General features: G+C 33.4%; 1 protein-coding gene across 1 annotated transcript in view; it reads right to left on the bottom strand.

Moving 5' to 3' along the window:
• MDGA2 (MAM domain containing glycosylphosphatidylinositol anchor 2) overlaps positions 1–27,132 on the bottom strand; it is a 900,504-nt gene that overhangs the window by 38,017 nt on the left and 835,355 nt on the right. The window contains exons 11-14 of the mRNA XM_057488484.1: positions 22,801–22,978; positions 18,919–18,939; positions 1,852–2,007; positions 1,169–1,327 (exon numbers count right to left, since the gene is read on the bottom strand). Coding sequence (XP_057344467.1) covers positions 1,169–1,327; positions 1,852–2,007; positions 18,919–18,939; positions 22,801–22,978 — 514 coding nt within the window. The remainder of the gene's footprint in view (positions 1–1,168; positions 1,328–1,851; positions 2,008–18,918; positions 18,940–22,800; positions 22,979–27,132) is intronic.

Below are 27,132 nucleotides of genomic sequence, written 5' to 3'. Positions count from 1 at the left end.
ATATTTGTTATTGTTAGTTTATTTCAAGACACTTAATGCCATTCTAACTTCCTGCACTTTAGTTCCTCATTACAAGTGCCATAATCTTCCCTGTGCTCATCTGCTTCTATTGAGAATATAGCCTTCTTTCATAGAGAAATATTTCCTTTGTCCTGAAGCATTGTATTATTTTTCAACTAGATTAGATTCATAATCCCTTGACAAACTCTGTGGGTCTAGATATGCTTCACCATTCAGAATTTTGTTTTATTTTAGAAAGGTAATGAAAGAGTATGTATCTTGTTTATTACATGACATACCCTGGGAGGATCTGGAACAGAATGACACCATTAAACACAATAATATTTTGCTGCAAATAGTACAAATGTTCACACTCATTTGGCTAAATAACAGTACTTAGGCTCCTGTCAGTTCAGGTCATAAATTCTAACACATGTAGATCAAGCTAGCATGTGCCACCAAATAATTAAATTAAAATAATTTTTAAGTTTTTTTTAAAAAAATTCTATTTTAGAATTGCACATAAAGACTTGTAGATCTGTATGACCTCTCCTTATTCCCATAACAGTTTTGCTAGGTTCTTTTTCAAGGTTATTAGTATTCTATCTGAGACAATTATGTATTTACTGATCTTAGCCTCCACTACTGTGCAAAGTCTTTAAGGGCAGGGAATGCTCTTCAGGATGCAGGATGTTCTTAAATCCCACTAGGTGTGTTAGGTATACTTTATAAACAAGAAAATATCACAACAAAATTCCAAATGTATGTGGTGCTAGAAGTACTTGTCTTTCAAATATGACAATACTCCTTCTCATGATCATTAATATACAGAGTCATTATTCAAGCAAATTTCTTTGGAAAGGAACACCCTGAATTACACTGATATTAAGTCCACAAGAAGATCTCATAAAAAATTTAACCTATCCAATGGTCTCCAGAATTAGGATTTCAGAAGAGGTATGCTCCAAAATTTCAAACTCTAATCTATATTTGGGAAATTAGGACATGATGGGGGAAAATTCTTAATACCTGATTTTGTAATTTTTGATAAGGTAGTTAAAAGCCAATGATGATATTGACTAAAATTTATTTCATTATGTCCTTGTGAATCATTTTCTTCTTAGTTATGATTTACTTTAGAAGAAACATAGTAATTCATGAATCTCACCTATATGTTGTCCATACATATGATAGAAGAAGCTGAAGCAATATGCAGTGTCTGTCGGTCCATAAGGATTTTTAGGAGCTATGCTGAAAACAGGGCTGAGAAGTCGTGCCTTTTCACCTTCCAATCTAGGTCGAGATGTCTCAATGTACATATAAAAACCTTTAAAAAGACAAAATATTTAAACACATTATTAGGTGACATGAAATCTGAAATCACTGAGAAGTTTTCGAGTTTTCATACAAAACAAAGTTTGATAGGATTTGTATCTCATTTATTAAGTATGTATACATGCAACATAATATAAAGAATAAATGATATAAATAATTAAAGATAAAATTATTTAAAATGTTTAAAAACTTGAGACAAAATTGGAATTTTAGATTTGAATTATGAAAAAATAATCCTAATCTCTCAACTATATATATATGTCAGTAAAAATTGAAATTTTAGACTTGAATTATGAAAAAAGAATCCTAATCTCTCAACTACATATGTCAGTGAGTTTTAAGAGAAAATTAATGTTTAAAACCTTTGGAAATATCTGAGTTACTGATACTGAACATAAAAAATACTCCATGATCTTCCAATCAATAGCTAAGCACTCTCTTGCATGTCATATTAATGGCATTTCTAAAATGGATAGCCTATGATTGCTATGAATACAACATTTCATACCCTCATACCTTCTTTGGAGCCACTACGATCAGCATTAGGTCCTGTGTTTGGAGTATATTTTGTATTTCTTGTTGCGGTGCTCTGCTTGGTCCAGTCAAAGTTATCTGTGTCATCTTGGGTGAACAAACAAATGTTACCATCTTCAAATCCACAGTGAAATTCTCCTGTTAACACATTTTAATTAAAGTGAACAATATTAATTACAATAACAAACACTGCAGTATTCTTATAAGCAAAAATTTAAAACATTATATAGTAATAGTAATGTTAGATTACAATAATGGCACCCGAGCAATCATAGTGCACAAGATTACAACTAAACTTAAAGCTTTTCATTGTTAATGAAAAAGACAAATAATCTTGGTATATAAACCAATCTCTTATTTAATAACTAAATCCAAACCTTTTACCTCTGAAATATCCAAGTAACTTAGATTTAATTATTAATTTAATTAATATAACTAATGAAATTAAAGAATATAATTTGCACTTATATTTTGGCTAATGAGTTTTCCCAACTTTCATTTTACAAGTATAGGAACAATTGAACAAAAGTTTCAATTAGAAAATTATCTTTATTAATTTACCTGATAGCACTTTAAAGTTATATACCTTAAAGCTATAATTTTTCATACCATGCCTGGGAATGCTTTTATATATACTCATTTGCACAAATACAAGTTTATTTAGGGGAAGATAATGGCAAATTATTTTAAAAAAGTAGTTCTCTTTCAGATCTAATATTCAATAGATGAAGTATTGAAAAATCTTCATGAAGACCCTGTGGAGGGACTGAGATTTCTTGGATGTCTGCTACATGCTAAATCTAGACCCAACAACAAATTCAGAGAGAGCTTTCTTCAACTGTCCCTGAAATGAAGGTGGTAGTGACATTTCCTGGTATCAAATGGTTTTTTTACTGGGATGTACCCTGCTTGAAATATAGGAGTAAATAAAGGAGATAATAAAATTCATTAGACAAAATGTAAATAATCTTTGAGAAAAATTAAACATAATTCATATTATTTCATTCAAACTCATAACAGCTCTGTGAAATCACAGCAATACCAATGAAGCTGACAGGAGAGAAGAAAACTTTGCCTAAGTTCATCTGGTAGATAATACAGTCAAACTGAATAGAGATTCCCTGGAATTCACAGAGATATAAACTTCTCAATAACAGAGACTCCATTTGTCTTTTTTCACCAACAATGGATTAGATTTATCAGATATCCCTGGGAGTGGAGTCCTTGAAGTTGGACCCTGAATTAATCTGTGTGTTTCTATACACTAACAATGAATTACCTGAGAAGCAAATTGAGAAAACTATCCCATTTACAATAGCATTGAAAAGAATAAAATACTTGGGAATAAACTTAACCAAAGAAATGAAAATCCTTGTACATTGAAAACTACAAGGTCTCAATGAAAGAAATTAAAGAAGGCACAAATATTTGGAAAGACACTCTATATTCTTAGTTTGGAAGAATTAATATTGTTAAAATGCCCATACAAATGAAAATGATCTATAGATTCAATTCAATTCCTATGAATATACCAATGGTATTTTTTTATAGTAGCAAAAACATTCCTAAAATTTATATAGAACCATGAAAGACCTTGAATTCCCAACACAATTATGAACAAGAAGAACAAAGCTGGAGGTACAATACTTGTTGATTTTAAAATATATTACAAAGCTATAATATGGTAGATTTTATCATCTAGAAATCCCTCCTATGCATATAAACCTAAAGGAAATGAAACCAAAATATTGAAGAGATATGTGCACTCCCATGCTCACTATAATGTTATTCACAATTGCCAAGACATGGAAACAACCTAAATGTTCATCACTGGATGAATGGAAAAGAAAATGTGGCATATGCATACACTGGAATATCATCAGCCTTAAAAAAGAAAGAAATTTTACCATATGTGACAACATTAATGAACCAGGAGGACATTATCTAAGTAAAATAAGCCAGTCAGAGAAACAAATACTGAATGATTACACTTACATGAGCTATCTAAAATGTCCAAACACATGGAAGCAGAGTAGAATCTAGTTGTCAAGGATTGAGGGAGATGATGAACACAGATACGAACTTTCAGTTAAGAGGAATACTTTCTGAAGATCTGCTATACAACACTGTGGCTATAATTAGCAATACTGTGTTATATACTTTAAAAAATTATTGAGAAGGTAGATCTCATGTTAAGTGTTCTTACTACATTAAAAAGAAAAATAAGAGAGAAGAAGAGAAGGTTGGAGAGAAGGAAGGAAGAAAATAAAGAAGAAAACCACTGATATTTATAAATAAAATAAAACAGAAGGCTTTCCCTTTTAGTTTAAATAATACATTTCCATTTTGTTTTCAAATTAAAGATTCGCTGAACCTATTTGTGTTTATTTTTAGGTTATTCTCTGAGTAGGAATGTTTACAGAGAATATAAGCATTTGGGGGATTCTAAGTTAGTAAATTTTGGGGTAAAAAATATTCCACATAAAATATCTATTAGCATTTTTATATTACAGATCTCTGACTAAATGAGACATGACTTCCTGGTCCTACCAATTGAAGATCTAATGTTGGTGACAGCTGTACAGCTATATGCATGGATAGATTTCTTTAAATGTCTACTAGGAACAATATCAGATTCCTTTAGTTCCTACTTTAGAGTCATTATAAAGGCAATGTTTGATTTTAAATGTTTTCAGTTGTTTAATTATGTGTATGTACGCAAATGAAATGTCAAAAAACAAATGTAAAGACTGAGTATTTCTTTATAGATATGCTGCCAAGTCTTACTTTTTACGTTATTTAAAATTATGTGAAATGAACTTTTGTAACATCTAGTAAATATATTGTGTATAATTTTATTTCACTTTGTTTGAAAAAGAAACTGCAAAAACAATAATTTTTAAAATGGGAATCTGTCTCTCATAGTAAAATTAAGCAAGATATAGCTTACAAAAACTAAGACATGCCTATATACCTAGATATGCCTAAATTTTTCATAATTTAGGTTATTTTTATGTTACACAAATTGTTTGCAATAAACTTAAAGGAGATCTAAAACTATAATTCACACTGGCCAAAGATACATAAGTAATCTCAATAGTTTTTCATTACTACTATGAATATATCTTTACAGTAAAGAAAGCTATTACTGGAGAGATGTTATGAAACATCACCAGGTGAAATGGAAAAAACACTATTCAAGACCATAGTAATTTTATGATTATCTTGCCATTTTATGTGAGTAATTATAAATATATTTTTAAAGGTCTATTCATAAAAATATTTATTGGAATAAGGAATATCTTTGTGGATAATGAAAATGCATCAGTCTGTAAAAACTTACCAAAAGTCAATGCAATATTAAATATTAGAAGATCTCATAAAATAGGAAAGTAATAAAATCTAGGGTTTTCACAAAGCTATGGTACTGAAGATTGACTTGGTCTTGAGTTTTTCACTAGTTTTCTAATTAATCGCAATATGATTTGGTAGAGCTTCCAGGTATGTATGGAAATGAATAAAAGTATTTGAGATGTTCTGTATTGTATGGTCTCCAAAATTGTGTATTATGTCCCTAAATCCTTCTCTATGTGGTAAAGAAAGAATCAAAACTCAGGGATAAGCACCTTGGTGTTCAATAGTCCTCTAGCTCAAGGGCTCTTGTACCCACCTACCCTCCTTATCTATTTTTTATTTTATTTTTCAGCATTACTGAGGTATAAATGACACGTTAAAATTGTATATATTTAGGTGTACAACTTGATATTTTGATATACATATACATTTTGAAATAATTACCACAATCAAGGAAATTAATGTATCTATAATTTCACATATCACATAGTTACTACTATTTTTCTTTCACTTTTACTTATTTATTTATTTTTGTGATGAGAACAATTAAGATCTTCCCTCCTAGCAAATTTCAGGTATACAATACAGTATTGTTAAATGTAGTCTCTATGATATGCATTAGATCTTCAGAATTTACTCATCTAGCATAAGTGAAAATGTATACCCTTTTGACTCACATGTCTGCATTTCCCCCTCCTTCTGGCTCTTGGCAACCAACATTCTATTCTCTGCCTCAGAGTTTGACTAGTTTACATTACACATGTAAGTGAGATCATGAAATATTTGCCCTTCTGTGTCTGGCATATTTTACCTAGCATAATAAACCAGAGTCATCCATGTTGTCTCAAATGGTAAAATAGCCTTCTTTTTTAAAGCTGATTAATATTAGTATGGAGGTATACACTGAATTTTCTTTCTTCATTTATCTGTCCATTGACAGTGTGTTCCCATTTCTTGGTTACTGTGAATAATGCTGCAATGAACTTGGCATTACAGGTACCCACTTACGATTGAGAGTTCTATTTTTAGTTTTTTTAGGAACCTCCATACTGCTCTCCACAGTGGCTGTCTATGTGGACAGATAGTAAGTAGTGCACGAGTGAGGGGGAGAATTTAATAATATGGGAACTGTTGAATCATTGTGCTGTGTACTTGAAACCAATATAAGACAATATTTCAAGTATACTTTAATAAAAAACCCACAGAGATTGACAGTTCATTTCCTTTGGATATATGTTCATAAGTGGGATTGTTGGATCATATGGTAGTTCTATTTTTAATTTTTTGAGGAATCGCCATTCTATTTTCCAAAATGTCTATAGTAATTTGCATTACCACCAATAGTGGACAAGGGTGAACTGCAGAGACTGTCCCATCCCCATTGTGTATTCTTGACATGCTTGCAGAAAATCAGTGGGCCAAAAATTTGTGGATTTATTTATGGGTTCTGCATTTTGTTCCACTGTGGTATCTATTGGTTTTTATGCCAGTAGCATACTTCTGATTGCTGTAGCTTTTTTTTTTGTAGATAATTATTATTTATTGAAGGGTAGTTGACACACAGTGTTACATTACATTAGTTTCAGGTGTACAACGTAGTGATTCAACATTTATATACATGATAATTCTAGGTACCAGCTATCACCATACCAAGTTGTTACAATATTTTGACTATATTCCTTATGCTATACATTACATCCCGGTTACTTATTTATTTTACCATTGGAAGTGTGTACTTTTTTTTTGTTTGTTTGTTTGTGAGGGCATCTCTCATATTTATTGATCAAATGGTCGTTAACAACAATAAAATTCTGTATAGGGGAGTCAATGCTCAATGCACAATCATTAATCCAACCCAAGCCTAATTTTCATCAGTCTCCAATCTTCTGAGGTGTAACAAACCAGTTCTTACATGGAGAACAAATTCTTACATAGTGAATAAGTTACATGGTGAACATTACAAGGACAGTCATCACAGAAACTTTCGGTTTTGTTCATGCATTATGAACTATAAACAGTCAGTTCAAATATGAATATTCATTTGATTTTTATACTTGATTTATATGTGGATAACACATTTCTCTCTTTATTATTATTATTTTTAATAAAATGCTGAAGTGGTAGGTAGATACAAGATAAAGGTAGAAAACATAGTTTAGTGTTGTAAGAGAGCAAATGTAGATGATCAGGTGTGTGCCTGTAGACTATGTATTAATCCGAGCTAGACAAGGGCAATAAAACATCCACGTATGCAGAAGATTTCTCTCAGAACAGGGGGGGTGAGGTTCTAAGCCTCACCTCTGTTGATCCCCAATTTCTCACCTGATGACCCCCCTGCGACTGTGCCTGTCTTAGGTTGTTCCTCCCTTGAGGAATCTTACCCGTCTCTGGCTAACCAGTCATCTTCCGGGGCCATACAGGGAAATGTGAAGTTGGTAAGTGAGAGAGAAGCCTTATTGTTTGAAACGGTTAGCTTTTTATTTCTTTGCATATTTATTCCCTGTAGCTTCTATGCCCAGCATTTGTCTTGAGGTATCTTTACTACTTGGAAGAATTATGATACTCGGTAAATTTGATGTGAGGCACGAATTCTATTTAAGGGTTGTAATTAGGAAGGAAGAAGAAAAGCTATAGAAGTAGCAGGTGGCAGAAACCTGGGAAGATTGATTATTTCTTTGACATATATTCTTATAGAGTAACTTCAGCATGTATAGGTTTTAAGCTACTACTTAAATTGCGCACACACATTAACATAATAGGAGTATAGTTACACAACCAAAGCATACCTGTAATTACCAGCCATCTCCAGTGAAACCAAGAAAACCATTAGGCACCTTAGGCATTTGTGAATACTTATCTATGATATGGTGGATATTGTCCAAATGAACTTGAACAGTCTGAGAGAAATCAGACAAATTAAAACAACCCATTCCTGGGGAGTGTTCACATCCCTTATGTTCTTTTAACAGTAAATAGTCTGTAGTTGTAAGATTTTGGAGCGCTACAATTTGCACTTCTCCTAATTCTTGATTGAGTTCCAACAGTATAGATCCAGTCAAATTTGTTGTTTTACTGTATGCACAGGCCAGCTTAGATATCTCCTTCTTCATTCCCATGGCAAGTCCAGGAACTGGTGGGATGAGTGCATCTACAGCTGTAGCAGTGTGTGGATCTTTGTTGGGGTTTTTTGATGATCATCTTCTGGATGAGTCTTCCCGAGAGTGCTGATGTTAGAAGTTCTTTTTCATATCATATCTTAGTTCATTTTTGGGGTAGCCCAATTAGACTTTGATCCTCTGTATAAACACAAACAGACCCTTTGCCTACACTTTTATATGCCCTTTATACCCTTGTGTAGAACTCATTGGAGGTTACCACACAGGAACTGCCTTTTTTTTTTTTTTGGTATCACTAATCTACACTAACATGACTAATATTATGTTTACTAGGCTCTCCCCTATACCAGGTCCCCCCTATAAACCCCTTTACAGTCACTGTCCATCAGCATAGCAAAATGTTGTAGAATCCCTACTTGCCTTCTCTGTGTTGTACAGCCCTCCCTTTTATCCTACCCCCCCATGCATTCTAATCTTAATACCCCCCTACTTCTCCCCCCCCTTATCCCTCCCTACCCACCCATCCTCCCCAGTCCCTTTCCCTTTGGTACCTGTTAGTCCATTCTTGAGTTCTGTGATTCTGCTGCTGTTTTGCTCCTTCAGTTTTTCCTTTGTTCTTATATTCCACAGATAAGTGAAATCATTTGGTATTTCTCTTTCTCCGCTTGGCTTGTTTCACTGAGCATAATACCCTCCAGCTCCATCAGTGTTGCTGCAAATGGTTGGATTTGCCCTTTTCTTATGTCTGAGTAGTATTCCATCCACATCTTCTTTATCCATTCATCTATCGATGGACATTTAGGTTACAACCAATTCTTGGCTATTGTAAATAGTGCTGCGATAAACATAGGGGTGCACTGATCTTCCTCATACTTGATTGCTGCATTCTTAGGGTAAATTCCTAGGAGTGCAATTCCTGGGTCAAATGGTAAGTCTGTTTTGAACATTTTGATGTACCTCCATACTGCTTTCCACAAAGGTTGAACTAATTTACATTCCCACCAGCAGTGTAGGAGGGTTCCCCTTTCTCCAAAGCCTCGCCAACATTTGTTGTTGTTTGTCTTTTGGATGGCAGCCATCCTTACTGGTGTGAGGTGATACCTCATTGTAGTTTTAATTTGCATTTCTCTGATAATTAGCGATGTAAAGTAACTTTTCATGTGTCTGTTGGCCATCTGTATTTCTTTTTTGGAGAACTGTCTGTTCAGCTCCTCTGCCCATTTTTTAATTGGGTTATTTGTTTTTGTTTGTTGAGGCGTGTGAGCTCTTTATATATTCTGGATGTCAAGCCTTTATCGGATCTGTCATTTTCAAATATATTCTCCCATACTGTAGGGTTCCTTTTTGTTCTATTGATGGTGTCTTTTGTTGTACAGAAGCTTTTCAGCTTAATACAGTCCCACTTATTCATTTTTGCTGTTGTTTTCCTTGCGCGGGAAGATATGTTCAAGAAGAGGTCACTCATGTTTATGTCTAAGAGGTTTTTGCCTATGTTTTTTTTCCACGACTTTATTGTTTTTATGGCTTACATTCAGGTCTTTGATCCATTTTGAGTTTACTTTTGTATATGGGGTTAGACAATGGTCCAGTTTCATTCTCCTACATGTAGCTGTCCAGTTTTGCCTGCACTAAATTGTCTTGATTACTATGGCTTTATAGTAGAGCTTGAAGTTGGGGAGTGAGATCCCCCCTACTTTATTCTTCTTTCTCAGGATTGCTTTGTCTATTTGGGGTCTTTGGTGTTTCCATATGAATTTTTGAATTATTTGTTCCAGTTCATTGAAGAATGTTGCTGGTAGTTTCATAGGGATTGCAACAAATCTGTATATTGTTTTGGGCAGGATGGCCATTTTGACGATATTAATTCTTCCTAGCCACGAGCATGGGATGAGTTTCCATCTGTTAGTGTCCCCTTTAATTTCTCTTAAGAGTGACTTGTAGTTTTCAGAGTATAAATCTTTCACTTCTTTGGTTAGTTTTATTCCTAGGTATTTTATTTTTTTTGATGCAATTGTGAATGGAGTTGTTTTCCTGATTTCTCTTTCTGTTGGTTCATTGTTAGTGTATAGAAAAGCCACAGAGTTCTGTGTGTTGATTTTGTATCCTGCAACTTTGCTGTATTCCGATATCAGTTCTAGTAGTTTTGGGGTGCAGTCTTTAGGGTTTTTTATGTGCAGTATCATGTCATCTGCAAATAGTGACAGTTTAACTTCTTCTTTACCAATCTGGATTCCTTGTATTTCTTTGCTTTGTCTGTTTGCCGTGACTAGGACCTCCAGTACTATGTTAAATAACAGTGGAGAGAGTGGGCATCCCTGTCTAGTTCCTGATCTCAGAGGAAATGCTTTCAGATTCTCGCTGTTCAATATAATGTTGGCTGTGGGTTTATCATAGATGGCCTTTATTATGTTGAGGTACTTGCCCTCTATAACCATTTTGCTGAGAGTTTTTATCATGAATGGATGTTGAACTTTGTCAAATGCTTTTTCAGCATCTATGGAGGTGATCATGTGGTTTTTGTCTTTCTTTTTGTTGATGTGGTGGATGATGTTGATGGACTTTCAAATGTTGTACAATCCTTGCATCCCTCGGATGAATCCCACTTGGTCATGGTGTATGGTCCTTTTGATGTATTTTTGAATTCGGTTTGCTAATATTTTGTTGAGTATTTTTGCATCTACATTCATCAGGGCTATTGGTCTGTAGTTTTCTTTTTTGGTGGGGTCTTTGCCTGGTTTTGTTATTAGGGTGATGTTAGCTTCATAGAATGAGTTTGGGAGTATCCCCCTCCTCCTCTATTTTTTGGAAAACTCTAAGGAGAATGGGTATTATGTCTTCCCTGTATGACTGATAAAATTCCGAGGTAAATCCATCTGGCCCGGGGGTTTTGTTCTTTGGTAGTTTTTTGATTACCACTTCAATTTCGTTGCTGGTAATTGGTCTGTTTAGATTTTCTGTTTCTTTCTCGGTCAGTCTTGGAAGGTTGTATTTTTCTAGGAAGTTGTCCATTTCTCCTAGGTTTCCCAGTTTGTTAGCATATAGGTTTTCATAGTATTCTCTAATAATTCTGTGTAGTTCTGTGGGGTCCGTCGTGATTTTTCCTTTCTCGTTTCTGATACTGTTGATTTGTGTTGACTCTCTTTTCTTCTTAATAAGTCTGGCTAGAGGCTTATCTATTTTGTTTATTTTCTCGAAGAATCAGCTCTTGGTTTCATTGATTTTTACTATTGTTTTATTCTTCTCAATTTTATTTATTTCTTCTCTGATCTTTATTATGTCCCTCCTTTTCTGCTGACCTTAGGCCTCATTTGTTCCTCTTTTTCCAATTTCAATAATTGTGACATTAGACCATTCATTTGGGATTGTTCTTCCTTTTTTAAATATGCTTGGATTGCTATATACTTTCCTCTTAAGACTGCTTTTGCTGTGTCCTACAGAAGTTGGGGCTTAGTGTTTTTGTTGTCATTTGTTTCCATATATTGCTGGATCTCCGTTTTGATTTGGTCATTGATCCATTGATTATTTAGGAGCATGTTGTTAAGCCTCCATGTGTTTGTGAGCCTCTTTGCTTTCTTTGTACAGTTTATTTCTAGTTTTATGCCTTTGTGGTCTGAAAAGTTGGTTGGTAGGATTTCAATCTTTTGGAATTTTCTGAGGCTCTTTTTGTGGCCTAGTATGTGGTCTATTCTGGAGAATGTTCCATGTGCACTTGAGAAGAATGTATATCCTGTTGCTTTCGGATGTAGAGTTCTATAGATGTCTATTAGGTCCATCTGCTCTACTGTGTTGTTCAGTGCTTCCGTGTCCTTACTTATCTTCTGCCCGGTGGATCTATCCTTTGGGGTGAGTGGTTTGTTGAAGTCTCCTAGAATGAATGCATTGCAGTCTATTTCCCCCTTTAGTTCTGTTAGTATTTGTTTCACATATGCTGGTGCTCCTGTGTTGGGTGCATATATATTTATAATGGTTATATCCTCTTGTTGGACTGAGCCCTTTATCATTATGTAGTGTCCTTCTTCATCTCTTGTTACTTTCTTTGCTTTGAAGTCTATTTTGTCTGATATTAGTACTGCAACCCCTGCTTTCTTCTCGCTGTTGTTTGCTTGAAATATGTTTTTCTATCCCTTGACTTTTAGTCTGTACATGTCTTTGGGTTTGAGGTGAGTTTCTTGTAAGCAGCATATAGATAGGTCTTGCTTTTTTATCCATTCTATTACTCTGTGTCTTTTGATTGGTGCATTCAGCCCATTAACATTTAGGGTGACTTTTGAAAGATATGTACTTATTGCCATTTCAGGCTTTAAATTCGTGGTTACCAAAGGTTCAAGGTTAGCCTCTTTAGTATCTTACTGCCTAACTTAGCTCGGTTTTTGAGCTGTTATATACACTGTCTGGGGATTCTGTTCTTCTCTCCCTTCTTATTCCTCCTCCTTGATTCTTCATATTTGGGTGTTTTGTGCTGTGCTCTTTCTAGGAGTGCTCCCATCTAGAGCAGTCCCTGTAAGACGTTCTGTAGAGGTGGTTTGTGGGAAGCAAGTTCCCTCAGCTTTTGTTTGTCTGGGAATTGTTTAATCCCACCTTCATATTTAAATGATAGTCGTGCTGGATACAGTATCCTTGGTTCAAGGCCCTTGTGTTTCATTGTATTAAACGTATCATGCCATTCTCTTCTGGCCTGTAGGGTTTCTGTCGAGAAGTCTGATGTTAGCCTGATGGGTTTTCCTTTACAGGTGACCTTTTTCTCTCTAGCTGCCTTTAAAATTCTTTCCTTGTCCTTGATCTTTGCCATTTTAATTATTATGTGTCTTGGTGTTGTCCTCCTTGAATCCTTTCTGTTGGGGGTTCTGTGAATTTTCGTGGTCTGTTCGATTATTTCCTCCCCCAGTTTGGGGAAGTTTTCAGCAATTATTTCTTCTAAGATACTTTCCATCTCTTTTCCTCTCTCTTCTTCTTCTGGAACCCCTATAATACGGATATTTTTCCTTTTGGATTGGTCACACAGTTCTCTTAATATTGTTTCATTCCTGGAGATCCTTTTGTCTCTCTCTATGTCAGCTTCTATGCGTTCCTGTTCTCTGATTTCAATTCCATCAATGGCCTCTTACATTCTATCCATTCTGTTTATAAACCCTTCCAGAGTTTGTTTCATTTCTGTGATCTCCTTTCTGGCATCTGTGATCTCCCTCCAGACTTCATCCCATTTCTCTTGCGTATTTCTCTGCATCTCTGTCAGCATGTTTATGATTCTTCTTTTGAATTCTTTGTCAGGAAGACTGGTTTTGTCTGTCTCCTTCTCTGGTGTTGTCTCTGTGATCTTTGTCTGCCTGTAGCTTTGCCTTTTCATGGTGATAGGAATAGTTTGCAGAGCTGGGACGAGTGATGGCTGGAAGAACTTCCCTTCTTGTTGGTTTGTGGCCCTCCTCTCCTGGGAGAACAGCGACCTCTAGTGGCTTGTGCTGGGCAGCTGCGCGCAGACAGGGTTTCTGCTTCCTGCCCGGCTGCTATGGAGTTAATCTCCGCTGTTGCTGTGGGCGTGGCCTGGCTCGGGCCTCTGCTCCAAAGTGGTGGAGTCGCGTTGGAGGGGGTGCGGCTGGGAGGCTATTTATCTCCATAATGGGCCTCCCTGCTCCCTGCAGCCCAGGGGTTAGGGTGCCCAGAGATCCCTGGATTCTCTTCCTCTGGATTAAGTGTCCCGCCCTGCCCCTTTAAGACTTCCAAAAAGCACCTGCCAAAACAAAATAACGACCACAAAAAAAAAAAAAGGTTGCCTTTCGTTTTTCTTTATTCTCCGGCACCAGCCTCAGGCATCTGCTCATCAGTCTTGCTGCCCTGTTTCCCTAGTATTGGGGTCCCTATCCCTTTAAGACTTCCAAAAAGCGCTCGCCAAAACAAAACAGCAAAAAAAATGGTCACTCGCTTTTCTGGTGTCCTCTGGCGCCAGGCCTCTGGTGCCCGCGCACTGTTCTTGCTGCCCTGTTTCCCTAGTATTGGGGTCCCTATCCATTTAAGACTTCCAAAATCGCTTGCCGAAACAAAACAGAAAAAAAAAAAAAATTGGTTGCTCACTTTTCATATGTCCTCCGGCGCCCGGCCTCCGGTGCCCGCTCACTGTTCTTGCTGCCCTGTTTTCCTAGCATCCAGGGCCCCCTGCGCACGCACTATATCTGCACTCTGGCCCGGATGGCTGGGGCTGGGTGTTCGGCAGTCCTGGGCTCCGTCTCCCTCCCGCTCTGCCTATTCTTCTCCTGTCGGGAGTTGGGGGGATGGGCGCTCAGCTCCCGCCGGGCTGGAGGTTGTATCTTACCCCCTTCGCAAGGCGCTGGGTTCTCTCAGGTGCGGATATGGTCTGGATATTGTCCTGTGTACTCTGGTCTTTATTCTAGGAAGAATTGTCTTTGTTATGTTTTCATAGATATATGTGGTTTTGGGAGGAGATTTCCGCTGCTGTACTCACGCCGCCATCTTCCCAATCTTCCCCCCTGTAGCTTTGTAATATATTTGAAAATACTCCACCTTTTTTCTTCTTGCTCAAGATTGCATTGGTTATTTGGGATTTTCTGTAGTTCCATATGAATTTTAGGAATGCTTTTTTATTTCTGTGAGGAATTCCATTGATATTCTGATAGGGATTGTATTGAATCTATAAATCATTTTAAGTAATATGGACATTTTAACAATAGTATTTCTTCCAATCCATTATCATGGGGCATCTTTCCATTTATGTCAGCTGTAATTTCCTTCAACAATGTGTTATAATTTTCAGTGTACAAGTCTTTCACTTATTTTCTTAGGTTTATATCTACGTGTTTTATTCTTTTTTGTTGCTGTTGTGAATGGAATTATTTTCTTAATTTTCATAATGGTTCATTTATAATGTATAGAAATGCCACTGCTTTTTGTATGTTGATTTTACATAACAGCACTTTACTGAACTTTTTATTAGTTCTAACTTTGGACTAATATTTTTGAGTGGGTTACTATGGTAAATCCTCTTTTTATTTTTCAGGTTTTTTTTTAGAGATAGGGATATGTATATATATATGCACATTTATATTATTTTATTTTGCATATATATTTCATATATACATACACCTATATTGTCTAGTACTTATAGTTTCTAATATAAAGCAAATGAAGGAAAAAAATAATTTTCTAAAAGTTGTAAATTTTAACAATTTTACAGACTTCAAAATCTAAAATAGACCAAATAAACTTTTTAAAAAATTCAGGATGTCTCAACAAGAGAAAATTCCAATTACATTACTGAGATTACTTGAGAGACCCCAGAAACCATTTCAATCTGAGTTCAATTTTTTCTTTTCAATTAACACAGTCCAATCAGGCTAAACTTCAGATCTGGTCCAAGGGTACCCTTCCTCAGGAAATAAACAAGGTATGAGAAGGACAGTGGGGAGCTGCTGGTGCTTGGAATATAGCTTTCTTGAAAAATTACAATAAAAAGTTTTAAAAAAACTCTAAATAGAAATCCTTCCCCTTTTAAAATTAGGAAATAAGCTTTTTTAAAAATAAGAACCAGACTATGACAAAATTTCATGGACTTTCTCTTTATACATATTTTGGAAGTGAATATTTAGGATAAATAAATTTACTTAAAGACTACATAAGTTCATAAAATGCAAAAGAGCATTTAATATTAGTTTGACCTATTGTTAAAATATAAAGTCCTTATCACATTTATTATCCTATTAAATATAATATATATTCTGATACATTACTACAATCATTTTTTTCTACTAGGATGATGTTTCAGACAAATTTTAATTTATAATTAAGCCAATGTATATTCAAAAGATTTTAAAACTTTATTAACAAGACAATAATTCTATGGAATAAATATTGCTAAATGGTGTTATAAAAATTAATTACACATAATCATAAATAACATGTAAGAAGGAAGATTTGGCAGCACTTGCTTCGTTTTAAAAAATAAAATAGAATCATAACAGAAGTACTTAATGTTTTTAATTGCATTTTCTCCTCATTTAGATTTTTTATGCCCAGAACATCTTACTTTTCATTCTCTTCAACTTGGATAACAATATCATTACGGAGAAGGTCTGTTTTAATGGAATATGGAGAATAAGCAGGTATATCATAACATCGAAATATTACAGCAAAATTAGTAGCAGAAAATAAGCTCGCCAGGGACTGGGGTGCAAGGATGTTTATCTACAAAGCAGAAAAAATAGACATCTTAAGGGAGATGGAGCTTTGTGGTGATGGTTACATGACTGTATGAATTAGTCAACGCTTTATAGGAATGTAGGCAAAAGAGAGTAAATTTTACCATATGCAAATTATGCCTTGAAAATAAATGGCAAAAATTTAAAAATTATATCATTAAATTAAATTAAATTATAGCATTTAAGGAAGATAATCTTCAGTAAAAGTAGTCTGAGGAAAGAAAAATTAACTTTCTTTAGCAAAATCTAAAGCAAAACATGACCTTTTACACATAGACTTATTTTCCTCTCTTATTGATAATCTCTGGCTAGATTAAGAGTCTTAATCTATAATGAATAGATTTGTTTGATAAAACATTTTTTATATGTGTTTGGAAGACAATAATAGGATTAAATAAATTAATTAATAAGGGAAAAAGTATATGACTCAATAACAAAATAATTACTCTTGACAACCTAGAGAAATCATTTTGTGACAATTACTAAAAACTCTATTATAAACAACTTATCTTCTATCATACTGAATATTCATTAAAAAATTTTAAAGGTACACAGCCAATGGAAATCTTCGGTATGGAAAGCTATGCTAGAAATTACTTTAAAATAGAAAATCCAATCCATTGTCTGACTACAAAAAATGAATGCTTGCTGAGGAAGAGAAGCTGGTAACTATGACTCAAAAAAGATTGATCCAAACTTGAAGCTTCAAATTCTAATTAATGTAGCCCATTGTCAGGGCAAACTTCTGGCTTTTGTGACTTTTAAACATTGTACTCCAGACACTGAGTTTTACATAGTTATTATCTGAACATGACCTTCATTTCAATGGCAGGCATGCCTTTGCTTCATCACCTGAGGGACCTCTGTTCAACTTTCAGGATCCAGTTCAAATATCTCTTCTGTAAAACTTTTCATTTGCCATAAAATAAACAGTACTTATTATTAAAGTGATCTGTTAGCAAATACTCCCTTTACCATATATTTATATATGAATTTGTTCAACAAATAGAAGCTCTTCAAAATTTTTTCTAGAAGTATTTGTCAACCTTTTCCTGTATGTAGTTTTAATGTTCCCTTGACAACTCTTTTTAACATTTCTACTGAAAGTGTAATCAGAGGACTTACCTTCAAAGAAACTATAATCAATAAAATAATTCAATAGCAATAGTATCTTGGGTAGAAACCAGGGATTTATGCAATTACTTAATCTTGAAATTGTCATGTTTTTGTTCTTTAACAAATGATGATTGAACACCTGCTAAATATGAGATGTTGTGACAGATACAAAGATAGTGAGATATAGGGATATAGGGATAGAGGCAAATTTAGCTCCTAAGCATCTTATAATTTAGTGGAGAATATGAGAAAATAAAAAATAGTTTGTCACATAGATGAAGGTAATTTGTTATGGGAAATCAGGGAGAATACTTAGTGGAGGAAGAAGCATTTGTGTTAAATCGTATAAAAAAAGTGACTGTCAGAGGGCTGATAATAACATTCACACTAAAAGGTCACTGTGATGACTAAATGAACTATTCATGAAAGCAATGTGTAAACAATAATGATATATGAGAGTATTCAATACTGGGGTTTGGATATGCCGAAGTAGAAAAAAGAGAGCATCATAGGTAAAATTATAATAAGAACTGAGTTAATGTAGTTTGGGCTTTGGTATATAATCAGTGTAGGCCCATTGTAGGAAAGGAAATAAAGTGAGAAAAAAGACTTGGACATTTTCTTCACTAAATGTAGGTAGAGAGAATGATTGATGGATGGGAGTGAGAGTGTGAAGTTGGTTCTTCCTCCTTTTATTAGCCAAGAACAATATATTCCTAGACACAAAAGAGGAGGCCAAAATCAATCCTTAATTTTAATGCAAGATATTATCAAGAGGATGGTGAAAAGATTATCTTCTTTTTGATAAAAAATTGGGGATATAGAAGAGTGATCCATGAAAACTCTTGATCAAACCATTCAAATACCAACTTTCTAAGTAAATACAGTCTTTTAAGGGTAGAAAGTAGAAATCAAAGAAAGATAACTGAAGAAACAAACAATAGCAGTAAAAATGATATGAAATGCCACAAAAGGAAAAATAATCCCACAGTTAGACAACAGCAAATATTAAGCAAGTTGGGAGAAATGGCTCCATATTTAGGAAATCCTTTAAAAATCAATTATCAGTATTAAATAATTTGTTTTATACCCATATTCTTTGAAACTTAAAATTCATGTTTAATGCCAGTTTTACTGTTTCAAAGTTATTCCATTTTAAACCAAATATGTACAGTTGCTAAATAATCTTTCCATATTTATGCATTTTCTATTTTTACTTGTGAAATACGGTGCCATTTTTAAAGTGAAAATATACTTACTCAAATGGGGGTTAACAGGAGCTATAAGAAAAGCAAAAAATAATGTTAGCATGGCTTGAATGTCTTATAAATAGGAGTCTAATTAGTGTCTTATAGTTCCTTACCAAACTTAATGATCTTCCCCACTGTGGCCATGGAGAATTATACCTGCACTCCATTTTGTTCTAGATGATTGAATAGAAACTATTTTGGAGTTCAGCAATAACAACCTCAAAGTACTCCAAAGATCAATGCTACATGGCATGTGGGATTTGTTCATTTTCCAAGGAATGGAGTTGCTGATCTTTTGTATCTTAACCAGTGCTAAACAAAACCCAGAAATCAAAACTGAAGCTGAGAGTAAGCCAACCTATAAGCTAGATATTTTAACAATGAAAGCAATTATCCAACAGAGAGGGTTTTTTTTTTTTCTTTTTCTTTTTGCTGTTACCTACTTCTGTGAAAATAACCTGGTACATATGGAAATAAAGTAATCCTCTCATCATATGTGTCATTGAACAAGTAGCTACTTTAATGCTGCTTTAATTACATTAACACACACACAAAGTTTTCAAGTGATAAGTGACACATTTGCATTTTTGTGCACCAGAAGAAATATTTATTGCAAAAAACCCGATTGTGTTTGCAGTACAAGTGCCAACTGATTTCTACCTGAAGATAAATGAATACTTTGCATTTTAACTGAAACAACAAAAATATATCTACCCTAGAGACAAAATGGTATCTGTATATATCAATTAGGCATGTATCACTTTGAGAGAAAATTCCATTCTGGATGAAGTAAAGCACTATTGTAGTGTTCCAAGATTACAATAGGCAGTTATTCTAACCTGTGAAAGTTTGTCTACTCTGTTGTTAATTCCTACTGTTTGCTAATAACCATTTTGTTAAAGTTGGATAATACTAACAAAGTATGATAGTCAAAAATACATATACATGCACAAAGCATGTTTGTATATAGTTGTTATATTAATAAACTGAGATCAATTTTAACAAAGTGAGTTTCTCAATCAATTATTTCTACTATTTCTACATTCAGAAGACAGGCTATTCCCATTACTTAGTTGTTTTTCTGTTTTTGCATTCCCCATTGTAAATTATAAGATGAATTACATACAGGAGGGAATATATACTTATTAGTTTCCACTGAAGTGGAGAAAAAGTATTTTTTCTTGCAAGATATCAATATATTTCAATTTGACAACTATTAATAAAATTTATTATTATTTATAATTAAAATAATATGAAATTATAGAATTTTCCATGTATTATCTCTCAAAGAAGTAAAGCATCTTTGACTTATGATTTAATTCTAAAAATTTTGTCATGTATACAGATAACTTCTGGCCAGATGGAATTTCAATTGAGTCTCCTCCTACACTATCTTTATTCACAAAATTCACTATAAATAGCACAATTAACCTTGTGAAAATCTGCCATTCCAAAGTCTAAATATTTTAGTGAGTCCATTTTTTTCTTTCAACTGAACTTGCCTAATTACTTATAAATGTCTATAAATCCATATTACATAAAAATCTGTATTATTTAAAAGTAATTTTAATTAAGATGTTTAAGATTTTAATAAGTATGCCTAAGAACATAAAGATAATTAAAGTTGATGCTAAATGAAGTATCTATTTTCTAGATTTATTTTTCATTTTAGTTGTTGCCTTGGAGTTTTCAATAAGAACTAATGAGTTTATGAAGATTTTTTTCTATATCTCTTTAAATCTCTTTAAGAAAAGTCATAACCATTTCTAAACTTAGCAAAGAAATATAGAACCTTCGTCATGAAGGGTAGAGCCCTAATTCTAGTCAGAGTTTGTCATTTCATAGTTGTTTAACTCTACAGACAATGAAACATTCTGGATCCTAATAACTTCATTGTTTAAAGGAATGGATATTAATTTATAGTTTCCAATGTTCCTCCATATTAAATAGTCTATAGTCTTATAACTTAGGGGCAGGGAGTATAAACATTAGATAAAAGGAGATAATAATTCATATTTTATAAAACATATGAAACTAAAACTTTAGAAAAACATACTGGATGTTATCTAGTTGTCTGCCTGATGGAATTGTATAGGTGATTATAGAATAAGAATCGTTATTCTGTATTAATATTACTAACATACAAACCATATGTTTTCAAAGAACCACATTCACAAAAAGATGTGAGGAAATTCTAATGCTTTTACATATATGATTTTCTATGAATACACCCTTTTATACTATATAACGGTTTTTAAATGAAAATTGAATGTGTCATGCTAAATATGCTCTGATTGAAAAGTAGAATGAAGCAAAGTGACTTCATATGAAAAAGCAACTCAAATGAGTTTTTAATAATTTCACTTTATTTTTTACTTTGACAGTGTTTAATTTTCCTCATAAGTAAGAAAAATATACTTAATGATAAACACAATGGAGAACTTCAACTGCAAAGGAACACATTCTATTATCTTTTTAACCCAAGCCCTGAAAATCAATAAGGAAGGTAATGTTGCATCAAAGTAATGAAACAAATACGAAATATTTTGCCAGTGATTCATTCAACCCTGAAAAACACATCAACAATTCTAGAGGTAGTCATTTACTATTATAAATTTCAATTGAAAAATGCACATAAATTTCAATTGATAAAATATTCATCTTAGTATGCATTAAAATAATATCATATATACAATTGCCATTGTTTCTACTTTTCAGTAATTTTTTATAAACTTTTAATTTTTTTTCATAGTTTTATAGTAGTTTGTTTTTGCTCAAGTAGAACATTTAAGTAGTGAAGAAATATAAAATTCATGCAATTTATAAAAGTATGCTATCACTACCATACACACAAACACACACTTACATTTAGATATTTTCAACATTAGTAATCTAAAGGAAAAATATGGCCAAAATAATCAACTAAGATGTAGTTCACCAGGTGAATGGATAAACAAATTGTGATACATCTATATAAGGACATATTATTCAACAATAAAAACAAATGAGCTATCAAGCCACAAAGACATGGAAAAACTTAAATGCATATTGCTAAGAGAAATAAGCCAGTTAGAAAAGGCTATATGCTTAATGATTCCAACTACCCCACATTCCAGAAAAGGCAAAACTACAGACAGTAAAAAGATCAGTGGTGTCAGGGTTGAAGGAGGTACGGAGGGAAAAATAGGTAGAGCACAGGGGATCTTTAGGGCAGGGAAACTTTTCTGTATGATGCTGTAATGGTAAATAAATAACACTATACACTTGTCAGACATCCATATAACTGTACAACAAAAGTAATAAACACTAATGTAAACTATCTACTTAACAATAATGTGTCAATATTGGTTAATCAGTTGCAACAAATGTACCATGTTAATGAAAGATGTTAATAAGGGAAACTGTTCAGGGGGAGAGGATATATATGGGAGTTCTTTACACTTTCTGCTCAACTTTCTAAAATAAAAATATACTAAAACTGTTCTAAAAAATGAAATCAAAATTAAAAAAGAAATTGATCACATTTGCTATCTTCTTAGTGATATAAATTTTAAAACCACAAAGAATTTTGAAAAATAAAATGCAGAAATATTGCATCATAACCTATGGGATAGAAAATAAAGAGACATTGCAGGCATTATCACATAAGTTCAATGTTAACTAAAACATTTTTCCATATCTCTACATTTATTATCAAATGTTACAATTTGTGATGATTAAGTTCTGTTTTTGTTTGTTTGTTTGTTTTGTTCTCGATCACTTGGCTCTTGACCCTGAAAAATCAATATCCTAAATTTTGGTTTGTGTCTAAATTTGGTAAATAGTTGCAACCTATGCATTACAGATGGTTTAATATGCAAATAAGTTACTTTTAAATAAAAGGTTACTCACCACTATATTTGATGACACGAATTGTTGAATCTCCTTCTCCAAATTTGGTGAGAGGAGTTAGTCGGACTTCATAAGCCTCTGGTTTAATTAGTTCAGTCAAGTTGTATGTAATTAATTCTCCTTTTTGAATATTTCCATTTATTTTAATCTCCTGTTCCCACCAACGCTGCTGTCCAGCCTGAAATCAAAACAATTATGTAATCATGTGCCTAGTATTTTTTTCAGTTATGTATTGCATTCTAACAAAATGGGAAAAATGAATTCTGAGATTTTATTAAATAATGGAATACTATTATATAAATATATTTATTAAAGTTCAAGTTCCTACAATAAGAAGCAAATTTTTCAGATGTTTCCATGCAGATGTTTACAGGTAATTACAAAATTATCACAGACGAGTCTGGCTGATTAAACAGATTTAATATGTCATCTAATATTAAGAGTCAGAAGAATCAAACAATAGTCTCTATTGGAGTCTTAATCTGGAGGTTTGGAGAGGTCTGTTTACTTCCTACTTAAGGAGGAAAGACAAAACAATAGGACAAAGACAATATTTTCAGCAAATTGTGCTGGGACACTGAGCATTCACATGCAAAATACTGAATCTAGATAAAAACTTTACACGTTCACAACATTTAACTCAAAATGGATCACAGACCTAAACATAAAACACAAAACTATAAAACATAGGATAAAATCTACATGACCCTGTATTTGCCACTGACTTTTTAGGTATAACACCAAAAGCACAAACCATGGAAGAAATAATTGATAAGTTGTACTTCTTTAAATTGAAAATTCCTACTCTACAAAAGACATTATCAAGAGAATGAAAAGCCACAGACTGGAAGAAAGTATTTGTAAAAGACACATCTGATAGAGGACTCATCCAAAATACATAAAGATCTCTTAAAATTCAACAATAAGTATACAAATGGTCCATTTAAAAAATAGGCCACAGGATCTTAACAGAAAGGATGCTTCACATTATATGTCATCAGAGAAATGAAAATTAAAACAACAATGAAATATCACTGCACACCTATTTAAATGATCAAAATCCAGAAACTGATAATACCAAATGCTGATGAGGATGTAAAACAACAGTTCTCATTCATTGCTGGACAGAATACAAAATGATATGGCCACTTTGGAGATAGATTGGCAGTTTTCTTTTTTGAAAAAACTAAATATACTTTTACTATATGTTCCAGCAATGTGCTCCTTGGTATTTACCCAAATTAGCTGAAAACTTATGTCCATACAAAAATCTGCACATGGATGTTTATAGAAGCTTTATTCTTAATTGCCAAAACCTGGAGTAACCAAGATGTTCTTCAGTAGGTGAATGGATAAATAAACTGCTGCAACCAGACAATAAGATATTTTTCAATGCTAAAAAAAATAATAAGCTATCAAGCCATAAAAAGACATGGCAAAAACTTAAATGAATATTACCAAGTGAAAGAATCTAATCTGAAAAGGGTATATACTGTATGATTCCAAACCATATGACATTCTGGAAAGAGCAAAACTATAGATACAGTAAAAAATCAGTGGTTGCCAGGAGTTGGTGGGAAGCAGAGATGAAGAAGATGAGCACAGAGAATTTTTTGGACAGGGAAACTGCTCTGTATGATGATATAATAGTGAATACATGTCATTATAAATCTGTCCAAATGCATAGAATGTATACCACCTAGAGTAAACCCTAATGTAAACATGGACTTTGGCTGATGATCAGTCAATGTAAGGTCATCAGCTGTAACAAGTGTAGCACTTTGGTGGGGGATGTGGATTCTGGTGGAGGCTATACATATATTGGGGCAAAGGATATATGGGAAATCACTGTACCTTCTACTCAATATTACTATGAACCTAAATCTGTTCTAAAAGAATAATCTTTAAAAAAGATCTGTGTGCCACTTTTAGTTTCCTGTTCTCTCCAGCTTTCTTTTACTTATATAAGTATTGTAAGTATAGTTGCCTTATAATATCTAAATATTTATCTGACACCTTTTATAACTGGAGTCTAGAGTGATTTTGTTCATGGCGATTTTCTCCTTGTAGTTTCTCGGTTATTTTTAACTGTGTGTTGACCGTGCAGCTAAAAATACGATTACTGGGGGTTCTTTGCAGTTTAGGACACAGATATATTCCTTTAGAGATGTGCCTTAGTTTCTGACATGCTCCTAAGGGCATCAACAGTAGGATTCATTTACTTTGATTATGAAACCCTTTGGTATCACAGATTAAAGTAGGGATGATCCCCTGCTTTGGGCAGGCCTTGGGTTTTCCTTGCTGTTTGCCTCACCACTGCTAAACTCAAAGAATCAAAGTTCAGGTTTGTCTGGATTGGTGAAGAGCTGAAGGTGCAAAGCAATTTGGGTGGATATTCCATTTATTAGTCTGAGTTTCCATTTTTCCCTTAAATTTTTAGGTAGTAATTTCATATATACATATAAGTATATGAAACTTTTATATGTTTATATTCATAAACATGTTCATATATTTACATATATTTTTATACATGTTTCACATATATAGTTTCATATATAGAGAGATACACACACACTTTCCTATATGCACACACAGTATACTGTAAATACACATTTTTTCATATATTTTATATATTTACTTATTTTCTGAAGGTAGTTAGTCCAAATTATGTAGATTAGCCTGCTATATTTCTAGAAATAAAAATCTCTAACATGTGCCATTAGCACAGGACTAGAAAAATGACATAAAATAATGGAAGGGAACAGAAAGCTTATAAGTAGATTTGTGGAGTGGTTTACACAGAAGACAGGGAAAGTCATACCATTTAGCTGGTTATGTATAGGGAAAAATCATGAATTTGATCCCTACCTCACATCTTATATAAAAAGACTGTCTTGGGAGGATCAAGTATTTAAATTTAAAAGGTGAAAGTTATACCATTAAGAAAAAATACAAAAGAATGTCATTATGATATCAAATAAGATATTGCTCCCCTAAATAGAAGAGAAAAGCACAAGAGATTTGTATTTCTGACATTTTGTCAAAGTTATATCAACAGTTTCTTTTCGGTGGGTATATAATTCTAGAAATTTTCTATCCATATGTAAGTATATATTTGTATTTTTAAAACAAAAAGTTGGTATACTTTACATATTTCTGAATTATGCCTATTTTGTTGTTTCATTATTTCACTTCTAAAATTGTGGAGGTAATTTTACACAACACACAACAGAATTATCTTTTTAAAAATATATTTTCTCAGAACTCACTGTATGGATCACCATAAATTATTTATTTAATATCGTATTATTAAACATTTAGGTTGTTAACTGATTTTTGCCATTACAAACAATGCTGTAGTAAACACTGCTGCACATTTAGTTTTATACTCATCATGTCAGTATATGTTGAAGAATAAATCCATAGAAATGGAATTGCCATATCTAAATGTATACACATTTAAAATGTTGACCAATATTACCAAGTTGTCCTCTAAAGAGGTTGTACTAACAATTTATAAGTGCCTATTTCCTTACAACAAAAAAAAAAGAAAAAAAAAGAGAGAGATAAAAGGAAAGATAGATTCCCCAATCTTAAATTTGAAATTTAAAAATTTGGACAAAAATTTCTTGTCATAAGTGCTACCCATTAAACAGGGGAAATAAAGGCAGAAGTTTGAAGAAGCTATTTAGAACATGTATAGTTAACTAGACTATATTAAAACTATACTAGCAAAATGAATCTAATAGGAACAGGTATTCCATAGATGAGTAAACACAAAATTTTAGAAAAGGCTCAGCCTCATCTTGAATCATAAAAGTGGAAATTAAAATCACAATACTCTTTCCCACCATCAGATAAACAAAAAACTTATAAAAATAGCAATATTAAGGTTTGGTGTAAATATAAAACAAGAATGTTTATACATACCAAGAACTGGGAGGAAGGAGTGGATGGGTAAGATTTACTGTACTTACAACCATCCAGCCTGCAACAGTATGATAGATGCCAGCAAAAGGCTTGAGACTACGGGGTCAAAGAAAAGGACTCACAATTCAGCAGACAGCATAGGCTTTACATTCACATTGGTTTCCCTTGTCTCCCAAGTCCCACAGATGGAGAACTGCCCAGGTGGATTTTGCATATGCTGTGGGTTTGTATCACATTTGTGAAACCATGAGCTTAAGAAATTCAGTATTTTACAACTGACAGTAACCAATCCTGCTCAACAATTACCCAACAGGGAGACATTATATTTATTATACTGGACATTAAACAGCCTTTCCTTCTGCTCTAGAGGGAGACACTATTTCTATCATCTAAGGCTGTTTG

Source organism: Manis pentadactyla, chromosome 11 (assembly GCF_030020395.1).
Source record: "Manis pentadactyla isolate mManPen7 chromosome 11, mManPen7.hap1, whole genome shotgun sequence".
Classification (NCBI taxonomy): domain Eukaryota; kingdom Metazoa; phylum Chordata; class Mammalia; order Pholidota; family Manidae; genus Manis; species Manis pentadactyla.
This window is presented reverse-complemented; position numbering and strand designations above follow the sequence as displayed.